This window comes from Ranitomeya imitator, chromosome 7, assembly GCF_032444005.1.
Source record: "Ranitomeya imitator isolate aRanImi1 chromosome 7, aRanImi1.pri, whole genome shotgun sequence".
In the NCBI taxonomy this organism is placed as follows: Eukaryota; Metazoa; Chordata; class Amphibia; order Anura; family Dendrobatidae; genus Ranitomeya; species Ranitomeya imitator.
The window spans coordinates 138,896,726-138,921,466 of NC_091288.1; the positions used below are offsets into that span (position 1 = coordinate 138,896,726).

General features: G+C 44.2%; 2 protein-coding genes across 5 annotated transcripts in view; one reads left to right on the plus strand and one right to left on the minus strand.

Moving 5' to 3' along the window:
- Positions 1 to 18,905, plus strand: part of ASNSD1 (asparagine synthetase domain containing 1) — a 44,899-nt gene extending 25,994 nt beyond the window's left edge. For 2 of the 3 annotated variants that reach the window (XM_069733848.1, XM_069733846.1), the window contains 4 exons: positions 68 to 143; positions 2,361 to 3,859; positions 6,163 to 6,344; positions 16,408 to 18,905. In XM_069733848.1, the coding sequence (XP_069589949.1) occupies positions 2,444 to 3,859; positions 6,163 to 6,344; positions 16,408 to 16,663 (1,854 nt within the window). In that variant the 5' untranslated portion in view covers positions 68 to 143; positions 2,361 to 2,443 and the 3' untranslated portion in view covers positions 16,664 to 18,905. The remainder of the gene's footprint in view (positions 1 to 67; positions 144 to 2,360; positions 3,860 to 6,162; positions 6,345 to 16,407) is intronic. The other variant, XM_069733847.1, reaches the window with a different exon arrangement.
- LOC138644922 (glucose-1-phosphate adenylyltransferase-like) overlaps positions 16,800 to 24,741 on the minus strand; it is a 150,787-nt gene continuing 142,845 nt past the window's right edge. For both annotated transcript variants that reach the window (XM_069733852.1, XM_069733850.1), the window contains one exon: positions 16,800 to 16,917. In XM_069733852.1, the coding sequence (XP_069589953.1) occupies positions 16,800 to 16,917 (118 nt within the window). The remainder of the gene's footprint in view (positions 16,918 to 24,741) is intronic.

Genomic DNA, 24,741 nt, shown 5'->3' on the forward strand with positions numbered 1-24,741 from the left:
GAATAGTGCATTAATTTCTTATTTCTCTACATGGGAGGTTACCAATTTGTACTGTTTTTGCTTTCAGCGGGTTTACAGACAGCAGTTGAACAGCAATATTTACTTTCTTGCGGATCGATCTAAAACACTTAGTGAGTGCAAAAGTGAGTAAATTTGCATTTGTTGCCATTGATATATCACTTTATAATATTTCATATATAATTTATAGCATAAATATATTTTATATAATTTTCTTTGTGTAATTATGTATATATATTTTTTCATATTATATTCATACTTAAGTACACACTGAAACTTCTGTTATTCAGATCTTCTTATCTTCACAGACAAGATTGTAGTTAGAAGTAAGACCACTATTGTAAACATGCAAGCAAAAAACACTTGTGCATCACTTTAACCCCTTACTGATATCGGATGGGATAGTACGTCCGATGTCAGTATCTCCCGGTTTGATGTAGGCTCCGGCAGTGAGTCCACCTCAAAGCTGGGACATGTCAGCTGTTTTGAACAACTGACATGTGCCTGCAATAACGGCGGGTGGAATCACTATCCACCCCCGCTATCAACTAGTTAAATTTTGCTGTGAAACTCTGACAGCGACATTTAACAAGTGCTTCCAGCCATTCGTCTGGAAATACGCGCACCGCTGACCCCCGTCACATGATCGGGGATCATCGTTGCATCGCTATGACAACCAGAGGTCTCCTTGAGACCTCTATGGTTGTTGATGCCGGATTGCTGTGAACGCCACCCTGTGGTTGTCGCTCTTAGCAAGTCTGCAACTCTGCTACGTAGAGGCAATCTGAGCATCGCCTCTGTGTAGCAGAGCCGATTAAGTTGTGGCAGCTTCTAGCCTCCTATGAAGGCTATTGAAGCATGGCAAAAGTCTGTAAAAGAAAAAAAAAAAAGAAAATTTTTTAAAAATATGAAAAACCAAAAAAACATAAGTTCAAATCACCCCTTCTTTTGTCCCATTCAAAATAAAACAATAAAAATAAAATCAACCATACACATATTTGGTATCACCGCGTTCAGAATCGCCCGATCTATCAATAAAAAAAAAAAAAAAGATAGCACCTTTTTGCTAAACAAGTGTGGCGAGACAAAAAATCAAAACTCCAGAATTGTTTTTTTTTTTTGTTGCCGTGACATTGCATTAAAATGCAATAACGGGCGATCAAGAGATAGTATCTGCATAAAATGGTATAATTAAAAACGTCAGCTCGGCGCTTAAAAAGTAAGCCCTCAACCGACCCGAGATCACGAAAAATGAAGACGCTATGGGTATCGGAAAATGGCACAATTTTTTTTTCTTTTTTAGCAAACTTTGGACAATTTTTTACCATGTAGATAAAAAAGAACCTAGACATGTTTGGTGTCTATGAATTCGTAATGACCTGGAGGGTCATAATTGCAGGTCAATTTTTGTATTTAGTGAACCTAGCAAAAAAGCCAAACGAAAAACAAGTGTGGGATTGCACTTTTTTGCAATTTCTCCGCACTTGGAATTTTTTACCCGTTTTCTGTTACATGAAATGGTAAAACCAATGAAGTTGTTCAAAAATACAACTCGTCCTGCAAAAAACAAGCCCTCACATGGCCATATTGACAAAAAAATGAGAAGGGGAGTGAAAAACGAAAACACAAAACTGAAAAAAGCTCTGGTCATGAAGGGCTTAAAAAATGATGGAGGGAATAGATAATTCTCCTTCTTCCCCTCCCATACAGTGATCTCTCCATGATACAGACTATGCATCAAACACTCCTAAACAAGTCAATTAATCATTGTTTGTATCAATGAGGAAAGTGTACAGCAAATATCTGAACTATTTCAGAGCAGCAGAAGTAATTACATTGGATGGCGACATTTAAATCTTACCTATTACATCACACCTGGAAGGTGCAGGTGAAAAGAGGAGAGAAAAAGATTCTTATAGAGGGAAGGGTTTTAAGGGGTTGTCTGGTTGTGAAAGAACAGTCTGCAGTACCTTTGTGACTACAGACTGCCAGATTGTGACAGTGTGTGCGATGCACAGTCATGCGTCCTCTGTTTCCTGTGCGAGTGGGCGGTATCATGCTTGCCTGAAATTTGCATAGTTATGGCTACCTAAGACTCCTGCGCTTCCATTAATTAATTTCTATTGAGAGAAGCTGGGTGAGACTAATCGGCACATGATCACAACTATGCAAATCATACATGCAGTCATGTGACTGCCACTCCCACTGGAGGAATCGTGACTGTGTGCATTGCACACCGTCATGACTTTTCTCCAATACTGCAGAACCCCCTTTAATGAACCCCCTGTAGTTGTAGAGAAGTAGTGATCAAAATGAACTAAACATCTATTTTTATTTGACAGAGAAATTGGACGCTATGACTCCTTGTTACCAAGAAATGTCTGAATGTTTACAAGCCACTAAATAATCTTTTCAGCGGGTGAAGATGTGTGGAATATGCTGTTGTGTCCGTTTGACTGCTGATGTAATTAGGCCGTACAGTGAAAATGTCCTGAATTTACGACGCCGGGGCCCTGACAGCAGCTCTCGCCTGTTGGCGACAGACACTTGCCACAAGTACAGCTGTTTTTTTTCCGGTCATGTTCTTCATTTGCGAGGAGAACTGACTCCTCAGCCCTTGCATGATAGAGATGGCAATGTATTTCTTTGGAATGGAGAAGTCTTTGGTGGAGTTGACATCCCTGGCACTGCTAATGACGCCCAAATAATATTTGAGCATATTGCGTCCTGTGACAATGAGCATGAAATATTGGAATTGATTTCTAAATTGCATGGTCCTTGGGCTTTCATTTACTATCAGAAGAAAAAGCATAACCTGTGGTTTGGGAGAGATTTTTTTGGTCGCCGCAGTCTTTTGTGGCGGTTTGGAGAGAACCCCGAGGAAGCATTGTGTCTGACCTCTGTAACTGAATTACCTTGTAAGTCAGATGATGTACAGTGGCATGAGGTTCCAGCATCTGGTATTTTTAAGTGTAACCTAAGCTCCTGTGCTGAAATAAAGTCAATAAAAGTTACTCTATATTCATGGATGTCTAATACAAAAGAGGAACAACTGGAAAAACGGCAAACCTTTGTTTCTAATGACTTTGAAATCGCTGTGTCCAAAATTATACCTGAAAATGGCGGGCTGATGAGTCCAGTGACTCCACTGAATACAGCTATTCCCGAGTCCTTGACAGACTCAAACTGCCAAACTCTTTCTAACGGAGTAACCCTGAATCACCTTAAAATGCTGATCTCAGAAGTGCATAAGAAAAATGCGGAGTCTTTTATCGAAGTTTTAAGTGCAGCTGTGAGGAAACGTGTTTTATGTTTACCGCGTGAAAACAGGCTCTTGACTTTGGTACCTGAAAATCTGGCAAATGTTGCAATCCTTTTTTCTGGCGGAATTGATTCAATGATGCTGGCTGCTCTTGCAGATAGACATGTTCCACCAGAGGAACCTATTGACCTACTCAATGTTGCGTTTATGATGAAGCCTCAGAATTACCATATAAAAAAATGTCGTTCACAAAAGAAACAAGGCTCCTCAATTTCACACCAAGGAGATGCCGATTCCCTTAAATACTTTGATCCATTTGATGTTCCTGATCGAATAACTGGCAGGCTGGGTTTAGAAGAACTTAAAGCATTAAGTCCTAGAAGAATATGGAATTTTGTTGAAATTAATGTCGCACCAGAAGAACTTGAGCAAATGAGACAACAGCGTATCTCGCAGTTAGTCCAACCTTTGAACACTGTTCTAGATGACAGCATTGGCTGTGCTGTTTGGTTTGCGTCCAGAGGAACTGGCATGCTGAAAAGCAGTGGTGAAATGAAGCCATATACCAGCAAAACGAAGGTAAGTGAATAAGTGAGAATAAAGGACTAACTTCTATACCTTTTGAATACAGTTATGAGTATAGCTGGCCTTATCTTCACTTAAAGGGACTCCCCTTTGAACAGACCTGTGCTGACAAGGTACATGCGCTCAGTGGTGGGGCCAATCATTCAAATTCACCTTCCCACCTGCTTGGTTTCCATCTATTTCCTGCTTTCTCTGGCCCTATGAAGCCAGAGCTATCAATCAAAGAAGAGGGGGTAGAGATAGGTGGGAGGGTGTATATAAAGGATTGGCCACACCTTTGTGCACCAAGCGCCAGTACTTAGTTTGAACAGTCACTCCATATTTCCAATACGTGAGGTATCTTTGTTTGTTTTTTTTCCACAGGTACCTCATGTGCTCATTATAATCTATGGTGCTATTCACATGTCCAGGTAATTTCATGGACTATGTCTCCTCGCAAAACACAAGAAGACATGTCTGTTTTTCTTTGTCCTGACAGCACGGATGACACTGTGCTCTTTGCACCATTCCATATGACTGAAAGTGACTGGCTACAGGGAAGATATGCCGTATTTTTGGACCATAAGAGGCATCTATGTTTTAGAACAGGAAAATAGGAAAAAAATTGAAGCAAAAAATATGTTCAATTATGTACTAATATCCCCCATTCTTCTATTTATATGTCCCCTATCCTGGTATGCAATGGGCCCCTTCATCCCTATCCTGGTATGCAATGGGCCCCTTCATTCCTATCCTGGTATGCAATGGGCCCCTTCATCCCTAGCCTGGTATGCAATGGGCCCCTTCATTCCTATCCTGGTATGCAATGGGCCCCTTCATTCCTATCCTGGTATGCAATGGGCCCCTTCATCCCTAGCCTGGTATGCAATGGGCCCCTTCATTCCTATCCTGGTATGCAATGGGCCCCTTCATCCCTAGCCTGGTATGCAATGGGCCCCTTCATCCCTATCCTGGTATGCAATGGGCCCCTTCATTCCTATCCTGGTATGCAATGGGCCCCTTCATTTCTATCCTGGTATGCAATGGGCCCCTTCATCCCTATCCTGGTATGCAATGGGCCCCTTCATCCCTAGCCTGGTATAATAATAATCTTTACTTTTATATAGCGCTAACATATTCCGCAGCGCTTTACACACATTATCATTGCTGTCCCCATTGGGGCTCACAATCTAAATTCCTTGTCAGTATGTCTTTGGAATGTGGGAGGAAACCGGAGTACCCTGAGGAAACCCACGTAAACACTGAGAGAACATACAAACTCTTTGCAGATGTTGTCCTTAGTGGGGCTTGAACCCAGGACTCCAGCGCTGCAAGGCTGCTGTGCTAATCACTGCGCCACCGTGCTGCCCATATGCAATGGGCCCCTTCATCCCTAGCCTGGTATGCAATGGGCCCCTTCATCCCTAGCCTGGTATGCAATGGGCCCCTTCATCCCTAGCCTGGTATGCAATGGGCCCCTTCCCTATCATGGTAGGCATGCCTCCATCCCTCATCTTGGTAGGCATGTCCCCATCCTGCTAGGCATAAGCAACAGCTGGTACATCCGGAGTATAAGACGCAGCCCCCATTTTCCTCCAAATTTTTTGAGGAAAAAAGTGCATCTTACAGTTTGTAAAATGCAGTACATTTCATCCCTGTAGCCCTGCTCCCAGAAAAGCAGCCTAATGTGATTTTTACGCTATTTACTTGGCAGTTAACATTGTATCTGCAGGCAAATGGCCTTTCTGGACATGATCGGTTCACTTTAATTTATCAATAGGTGTTACATCTATCATTATTCTGTGGAGAATGGCGTCTATATTGTTACATCTGTGGATTTTCTTGACCAATTTTTCATTTGGTCATCCCTCTTTCCTATTATTCCAGCACCCTAGCCGTAGGAGTGTGTTTTGTTTTTTGTTCACAGGCCTCACACTGTATGTGGCACGCTATGTGGGGCTCACACTGTATATATCACATCTGGCAAACTGTGGCCCACAGGTTGAGTATACTTGGCCCTCGATTGCGGTCGGGTCCCTTGTCCACCATCACACTTCCAACTATATAGGCATTGTAGAACTTGGCACTACCCTGTAAGAGTAGTGCCCCCATATATATTAGAAACTTGTCAGCTGCGTGATTGGCTATGACTTCAGATATACTCTTGAGGCTGACATATTATAGGGTGAGAAGGGGTTAGTGGGATTGAATGAATATGCTGTAAAAAAAGCTTATCTAATCTAAGTATCACTCCTATTCACTTGCTTATCAAGAGCAAATAACTGATCCTATATTTCCTCGTTACCCCTCTCTAATAGGTTGTGCTCACAGGTATTGGAGCAGATGAACAACTTGCTGGATATTCTCGTCACAGAGTAAGGTTCAACAGAGACGGACACAGAGGCCTCCTTGAAGAATTAAATCTAGAATTGGGACGTATCTCTTCCAGAAATCTCGGACGAGATGACAGAGTTATTGGTGACCATGGCAAGGAAGCAAGGTATCCGTTTGGATCTCTGCATAATGCTGATTAATCACAAATTCTTCATAAATAAATGGAGTGGCTGCTCCTCTTCTCCTTGGGACATACAGGAGCCTTAGACAGCTACAGTATTGTGTAGAGGTACATGTGAGGTGGTATTCCCAAGATCACATTAGTGCTTTGTGCCTGCTTATACCTAAGATGATCTTTGCAAAAATACTAAAAAAAACCCACCACCCCTGACTTCCCATACATCCCATTCCTGCTGGTTACACCCTCCAGTAGTTCTTCACTCACAGTTCGAGCATACTCAGTTCCTCCTAGCCGTACTGCATGACAACCATTGTCTGTGTCTGCCTTCACCAAAAAGGGGAGGATACAGGCAGCCATTTTAGGAAAATATTTTGTCAGATTTCTGATATTTTTATAAATTAACACAAAACATTTCAACCTTTAATTTACCAATATCATGAAATAACCATCTTAAAATCATGGGATATCTTGAAACATTCCAGAAGTATTGCCACATGAACGGGCTTGTCAGATTTGAAAAATTTGGATTAGTTATCAAGGGGTTAAAACAGAACTTTTAATGTGTTGTAAAAAATATATTTGCAACCATATAATGAATCGCACATAATAAAAACCTCCTGTCAAATCCAGGAAAGATAACCACACAATCATGCAGTCATTAACAATTACAGTGGCTTTAAAAGTATTCATCCCTTGTCGCATTTTTTGAGTTTTTCTAAATCACAACCTGGAATTTCTTGTTTTTTTGAGGGTTGGCCTCAGTTCATGTAAAGAACATGCTTACAACTGTGAACATTTGGTTTTTATTTATTTTTTTATTACATTTTGTATAATCTTAATCAAAACAATTAAAGAATCACATTGAACAAACAACTAAGAAAATCAGCAAGGGTAAGGTACATTAAAAATAAAGCTATTGGGGAACGTATTCATATCAGAAATCCTAATATTAAGCCACCCATAAAAAGACAAGACGCACACGCTATGAAGTCAAGGAGGGGAACGCACAAGAGTCGAGAGGAAACAAACAATCCAAACTTATTTTGAGCCCATAAATCGTCCCAGGGAGCCCAGATAAACTCCAATAAGTCCACTCTTGCACCCATGGTTTTCTTTTTATTGTGGAGAATATAAATAGAACAAAATAACTGAAAACTTCAGTGTGCAGAACTATTCACCCCCTGAAGTCAGTACCTTGTAGAGCAATTACAGCTGCAAGTCGCTTTGGATAAGTTTTTATGAGCTTTCCATATCTTGCCACTGGGTTTCTTGCCTGTTCCTCAAGGTAAAACTGCTTCAGCTCCTTCAAGTTAGATGATTTCCTCCTCCCCCAGGGCTACGAGACCAACATTTCTGTCGTGGAATGTGCATTTGTCAGGATATTACTGTGGATTTTGTGCTATTTCCTAAAATGCAGAAATAAGTTTCTACTCCTAGCTTTTATACAAGACAGTAAAATGTAAGGCATGGTTAATATTGGATCATCAACGAGGGATACGTCTAATCAGTCTGACAGCTTGTGTATTAGAAGGTCTGCAGTAATGATCGCACTATCAATTGCATGGAAGCATCAAGACTATGGTGCAGTGTTAGTACATACAAAAAGTTAATAAAATTCCTGCACCTCCTGCAACCCATCACCCCCCCCCCCCTTCCACCACCACCAAAAAAAATTAATTCATTTTATTCGGTCATGGTTAAAGAGTGAGAGTTGAGTGCTGCAGTCATAAGCTGAGCTTACGCATTTTTGTTGTCCATTCTTAACCCCTTACTGGCCATTGGACGGAATAGTGCAACCAATGGCAGTATCCTTAGCTTTGACGTGGGCTCCGGCGGTGAGCCCGCATCAAAGCCACGACATGTCAGCTGTTTTGAACAGGTTGTTGATGCCGGATTGCTATAAGTGCCACCCTGTGGTCAGCGCTCATAGCAATGCAGTAATTCTGCTACATAGAGGTGATCTGAGCATCGCCTCTATGCAGCAGAGCAGATCAAGTTGTCGCATCTTCTACTTGAGGCTATTGAAGCATGCCAAAACTTGAAGAAAAATAGTTTTAAAAATATATATAAAAAAAAAAATTTAAATCACCCCCTTTTCACCTCATTCAAAATAAATCAACAAAACAAAAAATCAAACATACACATTTCGTACCTCCGCATTTAGAATTGCTCGATCTTTCAATAAAAAAATTAACCTTATCGCTAAATGGCATAGTGAGGAAAAAAAAAACGAAACGCCAGAATTACTTTTTTTGGTCGCCGCGAGATCAAGAAAAATGGAGACGCTACGGGTATCGGAAAATGGCGCTTTTTTTTTCACGAAACTTTGGGATTTTTTTCACCACTTAGATAAAAAAGAACCTAGACATGTTTGGTGTCTATGAACTTGTCATGATCTGGAGAATCATAATGTCAGGTCAGTTTTAGCATTTAGTGAACCTAGCAAAAAAGCCAAACAAAAAACATGTGTGGGATTGCACTTTTTTTACAATTTCACCTCACTTGGAATTTTTTCCCCAGTTTTCAAGTACATGACATGCTAAAACCAGTGATGTTCAAAAGTACAACTCGTCCCGCAAAAATCAAGCCCTCACACTGCCATATTGACAGAAAAATTAAAAATCAAAAAATGCTCCGATTATGAAGGGGTTAATCATAGTTCATAATGAAGAGTGAAAAACAAACAAAAAATAAACACGTAGACTTTGCTTATGACTGCAACGCATAACTGTCTTCTAACCACAATTGAATAAAGGAATTAAAATTTTATGCCAAGAGGTAGAATTTTATCAACATTCATGGTGACGATCGAGGCAGCTCGCTGCTTTGCCGGTCATTTTGTTTGCAGTGCTTACTGTATTACCATAGAATTGTTTATTTTATCATAAAATGTGCCATGGATTGTGTCACTTCAAGAGAACCTTTTACCAAATGTTTCACCATGAACTTGATTACAATATGCAATAGTTGTTGCAGAGTGGAATAAAACATATTTTTTTTTCTCTCACCCATGACCACACCACGGCAAGAGGGTGTCCTCCCTTCAAGGACAGGAAACCTATAGAATAAAAGGGCTGTACCTCTCCCTCGCATCAGTTGGTTTCCTGTCGTTGACGGGGTAACCTTTCTGTGGGCGTACCTGTAGAAAGTAGATGGATTTTAGGAGTTTTTCCAGGCCTGATCAGTGCAGTCAGGTGCAGGGTTCCTGAAGTGCCACTATGGGTCCAGGGGGCTTTCATGGGAGAGCGGGTGAGTGCAAGCTGTGGCCCCACGTTCAGTGACCTACAGGCTTTCACGCGTCCCCAACTGGGTATGCACGGGAACACACTCGGGCATCGGGGCCAGGTGACCGGAAGTGATTTCCCAAAGATGGAGTGGGATGATTCCGAGAGGGATGCGCTGCAAGCTGGTCCTGCTCTAAAAAGAGGTTAGACCGCCAGGAGAGCTGTATCCCTATACCTCCAGGCTGTGCCACAAGGCTTTCTCCAGGCAGTACGGAGGTCCAGGACTCCCAGGAACTACAGGATCAGCAGCAGAAGGTATGGCAGTATGGAAGTCCCCAGACTACTTTGGGACGTCGTGGATGCTCAGAAGGAAGGAGCAGCTGGTCCACTAAGCAGAGCAGAAGCTCTAGCAAGGTGAAAGATCTCCTCTGGAGGCTCAATCGGCTGGTATAATCACTCCTCCAAATCCAGTACCATTGTTTGCTTCTGAGTGATGAGGGATTCTTCTGAAAGTTCACTCTGTAATAGGGGTCACCTTTCTTCATTTTTTTAAATTTAAGTCTTAAGGTACCGTCACATTTAGCGACGCTGCAGCGATCTAGACAACGATGCCGATTGCTGCAGCGTCGCTGTTTGGTCGCTGGAGAGCTGTCACACAGCTCTCCAGCGACCAACGATGCCGAAGTCCCCGGGTAACCAGGGTAAACATCGGGATACTAAGCGCAGGGCCGCGCTTAGTAACCCGATGTTTACCCTGGTTACCATTGTAAATGTAAAAAACAAACACTACATACTTACATTCCGGTGTCTGGTCAAGTCCCTCGCCTTCAGCTTCCCGCACTGACTGAGCGCCGGCCGTAAAGCACAGCGGTGACGTCACCGCTGTGCTCTGCTTTACGGCCGGCTGGCGCTCACAGGCGAGGCGAGGGACGAGATCAGACACCGGAATGTAGGTATGTAGTTTTTTTTTTTTTTTTTTTTTTTTTTACATTTACAATGGTAACCAGGGTAAACATCGGGTTACTAAGCGCGGCCCTGCACTTAGTAACCCGATGTTTACCCTGGTTACCAGTGAAGACATCGCTGAATCGGCGTCACACACGCCGATTCAGCGATGTCAGCGGGTGATCCAGCGACAAAATAGTCCTGGACTTTCCCCAGCGACCAACGATCTCCCAGCAGGGGCCTGATCGTTGGTCGCTGTCACGCATAACGATTTCGTTAACGATATCGTTTTGTGTGACGGTACCTTTACTCCATATCCAGGGCATTGCAGTAGCTTAGGTATCCATGATTGCCAACCAACAACTAACTGTTGTGACAATGGATTACCTAAGCTACTGCAATGCCCTGCACATGGGCTAAGCGACATGTTGAATCAGGAGCACTATACTACATTTCTAATTGAAGGTATTTGCTAATATTATTGTTAAAACCTACTACATATTGGAATAGGATATTGGAGCTGGGAATTCCCCTTTAACCCCTTCAAGACCCAGCCTATTTTGACCTTAAAGACCTTGCCGTTTTTTGCAATTCTGACCAGTGTCCCTTTATGAGGTAATAACTCAGGAACGCTTCAACGGATCCTAGCGGTTCTGAGATTGTTTTTTCGTGACATATTGGGCTTCATGTTAGTGGTAAATTTAGGTCAATAAATTCTGCATTTATTTGTGATAAACACGGAAATTTGGCGAAAATTTTGAAAATTTCGCAATTTTCACATTTTGAATTTTTATTCTGTTAAACCAGAGAGATATGTGACACAAAATAGTTAATAAATAACATTTCCCACATGTTTACTTTACATCAGCACAATTTTGGAAACAAAATTTTTTTTTGTTAGGAAGTTATAAGGGTTGAAATTCGACCAGCGATTTGTCATTTTTACAACGAAATTTACAAAACCATTTTTTTTAGGGACCACCTCACATTTGAAGTCAGTTTGAGGGGTCTATATGGCTGAAAATACCCAAAAGTGACACCATTCTAAAAACTGCACCCCTCAAGGTACTCAAAACCACATTCAAGAAGTTTATTAACTCTTCAGGTGCTTCACAGCAGCAGAAGCAACATGGAAGGAAAAAATGAACATTTAACTTTTTAGTCACAAAAATTATCTTTTAGCAACAATTTTTTTATTTTCCCAATGGTAAAAGGAGAAACTGAACCACGAAAGTTGTTGTCCAATTTGTCCTGAGTACGCTGATACCTCATATGTGGGGGTAAACCACTGTTTTGGCGCACGGCAGGGCTTGGAAGGGAAGGAGCGCCATTTGACTTTTTGAATCAAAAATTGGCTCCACTCTTTAGCGGACACCATGTCACGTTTGGAGAGCCCCCGTGTGCCTAAAAATTGGAGCTCCCCCACAAGTGACCCCATTTTGGAAACTAGACGCCCCAAGGAACTTATCTAGATGCATAGTGAGCACTTTGAACCCCCAGGTGCTTCACAAATTGATCCGTAAAAATGAAAAAGTACTTTTTTTTCACAAAAAAATTCTTTTAGCCTCAATTTTTTCATTTTCACATGGGCAACAGGATAAAATGGATCCTAAAATGTGTTGGGCAATTTCTCCTGAGTACACCGATACCTCACATGTGGGGGTAAACCACTGTTTGGGCACATGGTAAGGCTCGGAAGGGAAGGAGCGCCATTTGACTTTTTGAATGAAAAATTATTTCCATCGTTAGCGGACACCATGTCGCGTTTGGATAGCTCCTGTGTGCCTAAACATTGGCGCTCCCCCACAAGTGACCCCATTTTGGAAACTAGACCCCCCAAGGAACTAATTTAGATGCCTAGTGAGCACTTTAAACCCTCAGGTGCTTCACAAATTGATCTGTAAAAATGAAAAAGTAATTTTTTTTCACAAAAAAATTCTTTTAGCCTCAATTTTTTCATTTTCACATGGGCAACAGGATAAAATGGATCCTAAAATGTGTTGGGCAATTTCTCCTGAGTACACCGATACCTCACATGTGGGGGTAAACCACTGTTTGGGCACATGGTAAGGCTCGGAAGGGAAGGAGCGCCATTTGACTTTTTGAATGAAAAATTATTTCCATCGTTAGCGGACACCATGTCGCGTTTGGATAGCTCCTGTGTGCCTAAACATTGGCGCTCCCCCACAAGTGACCCCATTTTGGAAACTAGACCCCCCAAGGAACTAATTTAGATGCCTAGTGAGCACTTTAAACCCCCAGGTGCTTCACAGAAGTTTATAACGCAGAGCCATGAAAATAAAAAATAATTTTTCTTTCCTCAAAAATGATTTTTTAGCCTGGAATTTCCTATTTTGCCAAGGATAATAGGAGAAATTGGACCCCAAATATTGTTGTCCAGTTTGTCCTGAGTACGCTGATACCCCATATGTGGGGGTAAACCACTGTTTGGGCGCACGGCAGGGCTCGGAAGGGATGGCACGCCATTTGGCTTTTTAAATGGAAAATTAGCTCCAATCATTAGCGGACACCATGTCACGTTTGGAGAGCCCCTGTGTGCCTAAACATTGGAGATCCCCCAGAAATGACACCATTTTAGAAACTAGACCCCCAAAGGAACTAATCTAGATGTGTGGTGAGGACTTTGAACCCCCAAGTGCTTCACAGAAGTTTATAACGCAGAGCCATGAAAATAAAAAAAAAAATTATTTTCTCAAAAATGATCTTTTAGCCTGCAATTTTTTATTTTCCCAAGGGTAACAGGAGAAATTTGACCCCAAAAGTTGTTGTCCAGTTTCTCCTGAGTACGCTGATACCCCATATGTGGGGGTAAATCACTGTTTGGGCACATGCCGGGGCTCGGAAGTGAAGTAGTGACGTTTTGAAATGCAGACTTTGATGGAATGCTCTGTGGGCGTCACGTTGCGTTTGCAGAGCCCCTGATGTGGCTTAACAGTAGAAACCCCCCACAAGTGACCCCATTTTGGAAACTAGACCCCCAAAGGAACTTATCTAGATGTGTGGTGAGCACTTTGAACCCCCAAGTGCTTCATAGAAGTTTATAATGCAGAGCCGTGAAAATAATAAATACGTTTTCTTTCCTCAAAAATAATTATTTAGCCCAGAATTTTTTATTTTCCCAAGGGTTACAGGAGAAATTGGACCCCAAAAGTTGTTGTCCAGTTTCTCCTGAGTACGCTGATACCCCATATGTGGGGGTAAACCACTGTTTGGGCACACGTCGGGGCTCAGAAGGTAAGTAGTGACTTTTGAAATGCAGACTTTGATGGAATGGTCTGCGGGTGTCACGTTGCGTTTGCAGAGCCCCTGGTGTGCCTAAACAGTAGAAACCCCCCACAAGTGACCCCATTTTAGAAACTAGACCCCCCAAGGAACTTATCTAGATATGTGGTGAGCACTTTGAACCCCCAAGTGCTTCACAGACGTTTACAACGCAGAGCCGTGAAAATAAAAAATCATTTTTCTTTCCTCAAAAATTATGTTTTAGCAAGCATTTTTTTAGATTCACAAGGGTAACAGGAGAAATTGGACCCCAGTAATTGTTGCGCAGTTTGTCCTGAGTATGCTGGTACCCCATATGTGGGGGTAAACCACTGTTTGGGCACACGTCAGGGCTCGGAAGTGAGGGAGCACCATTTGACTTTTTGAATACGAGATTGGCTGGAATCAATGGTGGCGCCATGTTGCGTTTGGAGACCCCTGATGTGCCTAAACAGTGGTAACCCCTCAATTCTAACTCCAACACTAACCCCAACACACCCCTAACCCTAATCCCAACTGTAGCCATAACCCTAATCACAACCCTAACCCCAACACACCCCTAACCACAACACTAACCCCAACACACCCCTAACCCTAACCACAACCCTAATTCCAACCCTAACCCTAAGGCTATGTGCCCACGTTGCGGATTCGTGTGAGATATTTCCACACCATTTTTGAAAAATCCGCGGGTAAAAGGCACTGTGTTTTACCTGTGGATTTTCCGCGGATTTCCAGTGTTTTTTGTGCGGATTTCACCTGCGGATTCCTATTGAGGAACAGGTGTAAAACGCTGCGGAATCCGCACAAAGAATTGACATGCTGCGGAAAATACAACGCAGCGTTTCCGCACGGTATTTTCTGCACCATGGGCACAGCGGATTTGGTTTCCATATGTTTACATGGTACTGTAAACCTGATGGAACACTGCTGCGAATCCGCAGCCAAATCCGCACCGTGTGCACATAGCCTAATTCTAAAGGTATGTGCACACGCTGCGGAAAACGCTGCGGATCCGCAGCAGTTTCCCATGAGTTTACAGTTCAATGTAAACCTACGGGAAACAAAAATCACTGTACACATGCTGCGGAAAAACTGCACGGAAACGCAGCGGTTTACATTCCGCAGCATGTCACTTCTTTGTGCGGATTCCGCAGCGGTTTTACAACTGCTCCAATAGAAAATCGTAATTGTAAAACCGCAGTGAAATGCGCATAAAAACGCGGTAAATCCGCCATAAATCCGCAGCGGTTTAGCACTGCGGATTTATCAAATCCGCAGCGGAAAAATCCGCAGAGGACCAGAATACGTGTGCACATTCCTAACCCTACCCCTAACCCTAGCCCTAACCCTACCCCTAACCCTACCCCTAGCCCTACCCCTAACCCTAGCCCTAACCCTACCCCTAACCCTACCCCTAACCCTACCCCTAACCCTAACCCTATTCTAACATTAGTGGAAAAAAAAAATTTCTTTATTTTTTTATTGTCCCTACCTATGGGGGTGACAAAGGGGGGGGGGGTCATTTATTATTTTTTTTTATTTTGATCACTGAGATAGATTATATCTCAGTGATCAAAATGCACTTTGGAACGAATCTGCCGGCCGGCAGATTCGGCGGGCGCACTGCGCATGCGCCCGCCATTTTGGAAGATGGCGGCGCCCGGGAGAAGACGGACGGGACCACGGCTGGATCGGTAAGTATGATAGGGTGGGGGGGGACCACGGGGGGGGGGATCGGAGCACGGGGGGGGGGGGGGAATCGGAGCGCGGGAGGGGTGGAACGGAGCGCGGGGGGCGTGGAACGGAGCACGGGGGGGCTGGAATGGAGCACGGGGGGGTGGAACGGAGCACGGGGGGGGGTGGATCGGAGTGCAGGGGGGGTGATTGGAGCACGGGGGGGTGATTGGAGCACGGGGGGAGCGGACACGAGCACGGGGGGGAGCGGAGCACAGGACGGAGGGGAGCCGGAGCAGTGTACCGGCCAGATCAAGGGGGTGGGGGGGCGATCGGAGGGGTGGGGTGGGGGCACACTAGTATTTCCAGCCATGGCCGATGATATTTCAGCATCGGCCATGGCTGGATTGTAATATTTCACCCGTTATAATGGGTGAAATATTACAAATCGCTCTGATTGGCAGTTTCACTTTCAACAGCCAATCAGAGCGATCGTAGCCACAAGGGGGTGAAGCCACCCCCCCTGGGCTAAACTACCACTCCCCCTGTCCCTGCAGATCGGGTGAAATGGGAGTTAACCCTTTCACCCGATCTGCAGGGACGCGATCTTTCCATGACGCCGCATAGGCGTCATGGGTCGGAATGGCACCGACTTTCATGACGCCTACGTGGCGTCATGGGTCGGGAAGGGGTTAACTCATTAGGTGCTAATTACTTTACTAATATCTTTGTAACAAAGAGGCAAATGGAAAAAAATGTGTTCTGTTGTGCTGCCACTATTACATTGTCATGTTCAACATGAGACATTTGGTAAAAGATCATCTGCATATGAATTTTATGACAATTTGGTTTAACATTAACATTTGATGTAAAGTATTATAATATGGCTGGAGTTTCATGGTGTTTACATTTTATTTTAGGTTTCCATTTCTGGATGAAGATGTGGTTTCTTTTTTAAACTCTCTTCCACTCTGGGAAAAAACTAACTTGTTGCTTGCCAGGGGGCTAGGTGAAAAGTTAATTTTGCGAGTAGCTGCTGTGATACTTGGACTTGGAAACTCTTCAGTTTTACCCAAAAGAGCCATGCAGTTTGGATCCAGAATTGCAAAAATGGAAAATAAAAATGAAAAGGCATCAGACAAATGCAGCAGACTTCAGCCTCTTGTCAGTCAGTGAAAAGCCTGTGAGGGATTTCCATGAAGTTGGAGTTTAAGAAAATTTTCATTAGCTGCTGTGCATTAAATGTGAGAATTAGACACGTCTTAAACTGAATGTTTCTGTATGTATAATGGCGCCGCTTTCATAGTCACGGTTATTGAAGATAATTCAGTTTACTTATTTTCTCTTGAAAATATTCATTACACAGAAGGTAGGATGCCAGATTTCCAACGTCAAAACGGCCTGATATGCTGTAAAAATACACAGGTTTCCTGAAATGAAGCAAAAATAAAGTTATCACAATGACACTGACTGTAGAAGTTTTACATTTGTTTATATTTGCATTCATGGAGCCCTGTACGTGGCTTTCTGCAGCAGTCCCAAAGCCAACGTAACTGAGCCAAAGTTGGGCAAGTGCTCCAGTCACACTGGGTGGACCCGGTTTCATGTATAGGGAGATACCTTTCCATTATAGGAACATTTTAAGGCTTGTCAGACTACACAGGGCTATGTAAGGCAGGGGTGTCAAACTGCATTCCTCGAGGGCCGCAAACAGGTCATGTTTTCAGGATTTCCTAGTATTGCACAGGTGATAATTTAATCACCTACACAGAATGATTCCAGCACCTTGTGCAATACAAGGAAATCCTGAAAACATGACCTGTTTGCGGCCCTCGAGGAATGCAGTTTGACACCTCTGATGTAAGGGCTGCATAGAATGAGTAAAGGTTCTCTAGCATAAATGGTACACAAAAAATATTGATCATTGTTGGTTAATAGGATTGATCCAGGAATACATTGAACACTTAAACCCTGTTTCATTAAGAAGTCTTATGGTGTAAAAAAAACTGCTTGAAATTTTACTATTTTTTTAAATGCAATTTGAAGTTTTAGAAAAACTTCCATCAACTTTTTTGAAAAATGGCCGTGCTTGCATGGAGCATTGGTAAGTGCGCTTGACAAAACACAATTGCACCACAAAAAGTGAGACCCATGCGCCAGCCCCTGACTGTAGTAGTATTTCTGGTGGTGACACATAGCCATGGAAAGATGTACCCAATTCTTTACCGCTTAAAGGGACACTGTCACCTGAATTTGGAGGGAACAATCTTCAGCCATGGAGGCGGGGTTTTTGGGTGTTTGATTCACCCTTTCCTTACCCGCTGACTGCAATATTGGATTGAAGTTCATTCTCTGTCCTCTGTAGTACACGCCTGCACAAAGCAATCTTGCCTTGCGCAGGCATGTACTATGGAGGACAGAGAATAAACTTCAATCCAATATTGCAGCCAGCGGGTAAGGAAAGGGTGAATCAAACACCCAAAAACCCTGCCTCCATGGCTGAAGATTGTTCCCTCCAAATTCAGGTGACAGTGACCCTTTAATGAAACTGGCAAATCTTACTCCAGCTTTCCCTTCATAGACTGGTGTACAAAACCCAATCTTGATGAATCAAAGGTAGTGATGAGCGAGTATTTCCCAAGCATGCTCGGGTGATCTCCAAGTACTAGGATGTGTTCGGAGATTTAGTTTCTGTCTTTGTAGCTGCATGATTTGCAGCTGCTAGACAGCCTGAGTACATGTGGGGGGTTGCCTGTTTGTTAGGAAATCCCCACATGTATTCAGGCTGGTTAACAGTCATAAATCATGCAGCTACGGAGACAGAAACTAAATCTCCGAGCACATCCTTTATACTCGGAGATCATCCAAGCATGCTCGGGAAATCTCGAGTAATGTGCCTTGCAGCGCTGGAGTCCTGGGTTCAAACCCCACCAAGGACATCTGCAAAGAGTTTGTATGTTCTCTCCGTGTTTGCGTGGGTTTCCTCCGTGTACTCCGGTTTCCTCTCACAATCCAAAGACATACTGATAGGGAATTTAGATTGTGAGCCCCAGGGACAGCGATGTGTGCAACCTGTAAAGCGCTGCGGAATATGTTAGCACTGTATAAAAATAAAGATTATTATTTATCAAAGGCTATAATGAGTATGGTGTGCTGATGAAGAGAGGCTGGGAAAGAACTGTATTCTCTGCACTCGCATGCAGAAACACACTGTTCTTCTGTATTGTCTGACAGATCGGTTTTATTAAGTTGTAGAAGTTTGTAACTTTATGTAGACGATATACTGTATGTAACTTTCCCCATGATATTCCATGGTAAATACCTCTGCGAAAATTGCTGCACATTTCACTTAGAACTTTGTGGTGATTACATGCTTTGGATTTCAAATTCACAGTTCTGAATAAATTCTCATTCACAATCCACTGTATTTATATCTGTACTGTACATTTCTCAGATTCAGATGACCTACCTACGAGAGAGATCATCAATATCAGATTGGGGGGAGTTCAATACATAGCACCCCTCACTAATCAATTGACTACTTCTGGCTACTGACTAAGCTGGGAAGCAAAAACTGGCTAGAAGTTGATCTGCAGAAGGAGGCACTAAACAGTACGACAGAGTGGTGGCACTCTCCCAACACTGCTTACATCTCCTGCTGGAGCTGCAAACTGCTTCTTGCTGGATAGAAACTGATATTCATGATTATCCTGAGCGGTGTAAAACACTTTTTATACTTGTTACATCATATGCTTATTTTGGCGTTTATAAAGGGAGCTTGTCCTCTAATTCATGCTGCCACAAGTTTGGGCTGCAAGAACTGACTGCATTAGTGCAGCCGTGTGTGTTTCACTTTTGCGTGTTGTGACATTTCAGAGACCACATGCTTCTAAAACCTGGACAAGTACTATGTGATTCAGCTGACCAGTTTGAGGCAGGTCTCCAGCTGCTTTTCCACGATCCCATTTGACAGAGCTCTACCTGTCAGTGAGTCTAGAGAAGTGGTGTGTGCAGAAGCTGCCAACCAGAGTTCGGACACAGAACAGCCAAGACACACATGGCCTGATTCATCAAGGTATGTTTCTACAGAAAACTAGAGTAATATTGCTAAATCTGATTTTATGCCTCTCCTAGCTATCTCTGCCAAAGTGGGTAGGCAAATATTGTTAGAATTATACTGCATTCTCTAACTAGAGTACCTCAGTTCACACTAGGCATTTTCTTTCCCCCATGACGGCACCACGGAGAAAGAGGGATCCATCCTCAGGGACAGGAAACCTACAGGTGAAAAAGGTGGTACACCTCTCCCACATCAGTTCGGTTTCCTGTCCCTGACAGGGAACCTACAGCATACCTGATTGCAAGTCATTGTGGGATGCCAGGGGTCCATCTGACCGATCTAAATAGTGGGGAGCCCTGACTCGGGCATGGTGGTCTTCTCTCCCCGAAGCGCCACGGTTCCAGGGTCGGCGGGCCTTGTGCATGTGCAGAGGGAGAGGCAGTGAAGCAGAATCCAGTCTCCCTATAGATTTCTACGGCTGGTAGTAGGTGGCGGAGGTCACCTGGTGTTATACCGCCGGTCCACCAGTGGCCCAGAAGAGGATAGTAGTGGTGGCTGCCTGCAGGGAAGTGCCGCTGCTAATTGGGGCATTGGCGGCTGCTCTCTGCGCTCCCTCCTGGTGGCCGGAAGCCAGGGAAACGAGCCACGCGCAAAGCATCTCCAGGCGCGGGGAGGTGTTTCTGGGGCGGCACGCTGCAGTACTGGGTAATCGGTGCTACGGCGCGCCGCCCGCATGAAAAAGATATTTAAAGTCAGAAAATGGAAGATCCGGTGCTCGGTTTCACTATGAGTGACCAGGAGCAATCAGTAGAGCAGACCCTGCAGTCCCCTCCAAAGAAACAGCCGCAGCACCATCACCCGCAGCAACAAGGTGATGTCTCTTCCCAGCGTCGCAGTTTGGGATCCCAGCGCACCAGAGGCTCCGGTGGATCCGAAAGGCCATCAGTGGTTCAAGTGGAAACAACTCCTACGCCAGAACCGGTATCCCACTTACAGCAGGAGGGTAACTGACCTTCATGAAAGTTCACCTTTCCATCCAGGGGATGGACTAAAACCAGCCGTAGCTGCCACATGCAGCGCTAGAGCCTTAATGGTGTGGTTAGACCACCTAGTGTCACAATTAAAAGATAAATCCCCAGGTGAATCAATATTGGACTCGGTCTTAGTGAAAGGAGCAGCTGCGTTCCTAGCAGACGCCTCTATAGACTCGGTTAAGGTACCCTCACACATAACGATATTGTTAACGATATCGTTGCTTTTTGTGACGTAGCAACGATATCGTTAACGAAATCGTTATGTGTGACAGCGACCAACGATCAGGCCCCTGCTGGGAGATCGTTGGTCGCTGGGGAAAGATCAGAACTTTATTTTGTCGCTGATCTCCCGCTGACATCGCTGGATCGGCGTGTGTGACGCCGATCCAGCGATGTCTTCACTGGTAACCAGGATAAATATCGGGTTACTAAGCGCAGGGCCGCGCTTAGTAACTTGATGTTTACCCTGGTTACCTGGGGACCGGTATCGTTGGTCGCTGGAGAGCTGTCTGTGTGATAGCTCTCCAGCGACCAAACAGCAATGCTGCAGCGATCGACATAGTTGTCTGTATCGCTGCAGCGTCGCTTAGTGTGACGGTACCTTTAGGTTAGGGCAAGATCGGCCTCCATTTCAAACGCGGCGAGAAGGGCCTTATGGCTCAATTGCTGGCCGGGGGACCTACAAACTAAAGCCAAACTGCTCCATTCCCTGCGAAGGGGAATTCTTATTTGGGCCAACCCTAGATGATATTCTCGATAAAGCAGGGGATAAGAAAAAAAGCCTTCCCAGGGTTTCCCAACCAGTCCTATACATGGTCCTTTCTGAGCAGGAGATTTATACGTAGAAAGCCCCCTAAAGGTCAAAAGGAGGGATGGGAGGATAAAAGATTTAGAGGGAAAGGGTTCATGTTCAACAAACCCGACAACAAAAAACCTCCAATGAAGGTGTGCCCCAGGTGGGAGGGAGATTGGCCTACTTCCAGCTTGGGAAAAAATATCGGGGAGCGCATGGATCTTAAATATAATAAGAACAGGTCTAAAGCTGAAATTCCATGCTATCCCATCCCATCCCATCACTTTGTCGTAACCCCTCAAAGAAAGTAGAAGCTGAGCAACTAGGCCTCCAAAAAGAAATTCAAGGCCTGTTAGCAAAGAACATCCTGTAAGAAGTCCCAGACGGGGAGAAAGGCATGGGGTTTCACTCCCCTCTATTTCTTCAGACAAAACTGGATGGAACTTACAGGACAATTTATAAATTTGAAAAAACTAAACAAATATCTAATGTCTCAACAATTCAAAATGGAGACAATATAGACGTGTGAGAATGCTTTATCCATCTTGTTTCATGACTCATCTTTTAAAAGATGCATATTACCATGTGCTCATCAAGTTAGATCATAAGAGATTCCTCAGGGTGGCAGCAACGATGCAAGGGGAGTTAAAACATTACCAATTCAGGGCCCTCCCCTTTGGCCTAGCCATAGCCCCGAGGGTGTTTACGAAACTAATGGCGGAGGTCATGGCTCACATAAGAGTACAACATATTCTGATAGTTCCATATCTGGACGACCTCCTGGTGATTGGCGAATCCTCTCACCATTGCAGTCAACAGCTGGACAAAGTGATGACATCCTTGACAAACCTAGGATGGCTGTTAAACCTAGCAAAGTCCAGGATCGTTCCAACCCAAGCACAACAGTACCTAGGAATTATGATAGACTCAAACAGGCAAGAATGCCGTCTCCCCGGGGATGGGGGGGGAGGGGATTTCGAACATGACGCAGCTGGTAGTCCAACTGTCAGAATCCCCGGTCATCACCTTGCGCAAAGCAATGTCCATACTAGGATCAATGACAGCCTGTATTCCAGCGGTCGGATGGGCCCAAAGTCATACCAGGGACCTTCAGTGGGAGATAGAGGCAGAGTCACGTTTAAAGGGAGATATAGAAAAGCACTTAAAAATCCTCATCAAAAACAATACGTTCCCTATCTTGGTGGATGAATCCAGACAACCTAGCCAGGGGTGTCCCGTGAGTGTGGCCAATATCTATAACACTAACCACAGACGCAAACCCCTGGGGCTGGGGGCGCATCTAGACAGACAGATTGCTCAAGGTCCTTGGTCAGAAGAGCAGAAAATTGGTTCTTCAAACATGAAAGAACTCCTGTTGGTGAAATATGCTATCAGCCACTTTCTACGCTTCCTTCAATCCCATCATGCAAGGGTGTTATCAGACAACAAGGTGGTGGTGGCATATTTGAATCACCAAGGGGCACCAGGTCTCGAGCATTGATGGATGTAACAAAATCCATCTGCTGTTCGCAGAGACCAATCTAGCGTCATTATCCGCTCTTCACATCAAAGGCACAGAAAATCGGGCTGCAGATTTTTTAAGTCTGAGACGGGGAGTGGGAATTAAACCAGGAGATATATTCAACCACATAGTAGAGCTTTGGGGTCTCCCAGAGATAGACTTGTTCGCGAACAGTCTAAACCGGAAGACACACGCCTTCTGTTCGATCGACTCATGGGGGAGCCCAGTGACCCTAGACACATTCTTAATTCCCTGGGATTTTCATCTAGCCCAGTGGTCCCCAACTCCAGGCCTCGAGGGCCGCCAACAGTGCAGGTTTTGAGGATTTCCTTAGTATTGCAAAGGGGTTGGAATCATCACCTGTGCAGATGATCACATTACCATCAATGCAATACTAAAGAAATCCTCAAAACCTGCACTGTTGGCGGCCCTCGAGGCCTGGAGTTGGGGACCACTGATCTAGCCTATGCCTTTCCCCAATAGCGTTAATTCCCTTAGGGTTGAGGAAGATTCGGGAGGACAGAGCAAGGGTGATTATAATAGCCCCTTTTGGCTGAAAAGAGCATGATTTCGTGGCTAAGGCTAATGTCCATAACAGACCCTTGGGTTTTTCCAGACATTCCGAACCTTCTGTCCCAGGGACCGATAGTTCGTCCGCAAATACAAAACCTGCATATGACGGCCTGGAATTTGAAAGGTAACTTTTGATTAAGAGATGGTTCTCTTCAAACCTAGTTTCCACTCTTCCAAGTAGGAAACCTGTGACTACTAGGGCATATGGGAAGGTTTTTGTCAGTCTCGGGTGCCAGTTTAGCGGGGAGTCCCCAATCAAAAAAAATCTACAATTTCTTCAGAAGGGGCTGGAAAAGGGTTTAGCAACAAGCACACTTAAAGTTCAAGTTTCAGCACTAGGGGCCATCTACAACTGCGACCTAGCGGGAAATCGCTGGGTAATGAGATTTATTAAGGCCTCAAGTAGATCTAGACCCATTTTCCACCACACTACGCCCTCCTGGGATCTAAACTTGGTACTCTCTGCATTAACCAAAGCACCTTTTCAGCCTTTGTCACAAGCCTCTTTAAAAATCATATCCCTTAAAACCTCTTTGCTGGTAGCACTAACGTCAGCTCGCAGGATTAGTGATATACAGGCTTTATCAGCATACCCGCCTCTAACCCAGATACTAGATGATAGAGTGGTCCTTAAGACCGACTCATCCCATCTGCCTAAAGTGGCATCACGATTCCATAGATCACAGGAAATCTCTCTACCCGCTTTCTGCCCCAACCCTCTAAAAAAAAGGAAGAACTCCTATACACATTAGATGATAAGAGGTGCCTGGTCCAATATCTGTCAGCCACGAGGGACTGTAGGAGGGATAGGTCTCTTTTTGTGTGCTTTCAGGGTCCAAAGAAAGGACATAAAGCATCAAAGGCCACACTGGCGAGATGGATAAGAGATGCTATAATCCTTTCGTATTCCTTGTGTAATGAAGCCATTCCAGAGGGGGTCAGAGCTCATACAACCAGATCGGTGGTGACCTCATGGGCAGAGAGAGCCCGAGCCTCAATTGAGTAGATATGTGGAGCAGCTACTTGGTCTTCTCCATTTACATTCTTTAATCATTACCAACTATATCTGACCTTTTCTTCAGACCCCCCCACCCTAATATACATTCTATGAAATTCTCTCCGTGGTGCTGTCATGGGGGAAAGAGAAAATCGTAGTTACTTACCGACTACAAGACTCTGGAAAGTTCTAAAGTGTATATAAATGCAATTTCTACTGCATTGGTGATGCCTAAATGAAGATGCAGCACCTGTATCAAGGAAGAGACCTTGTGA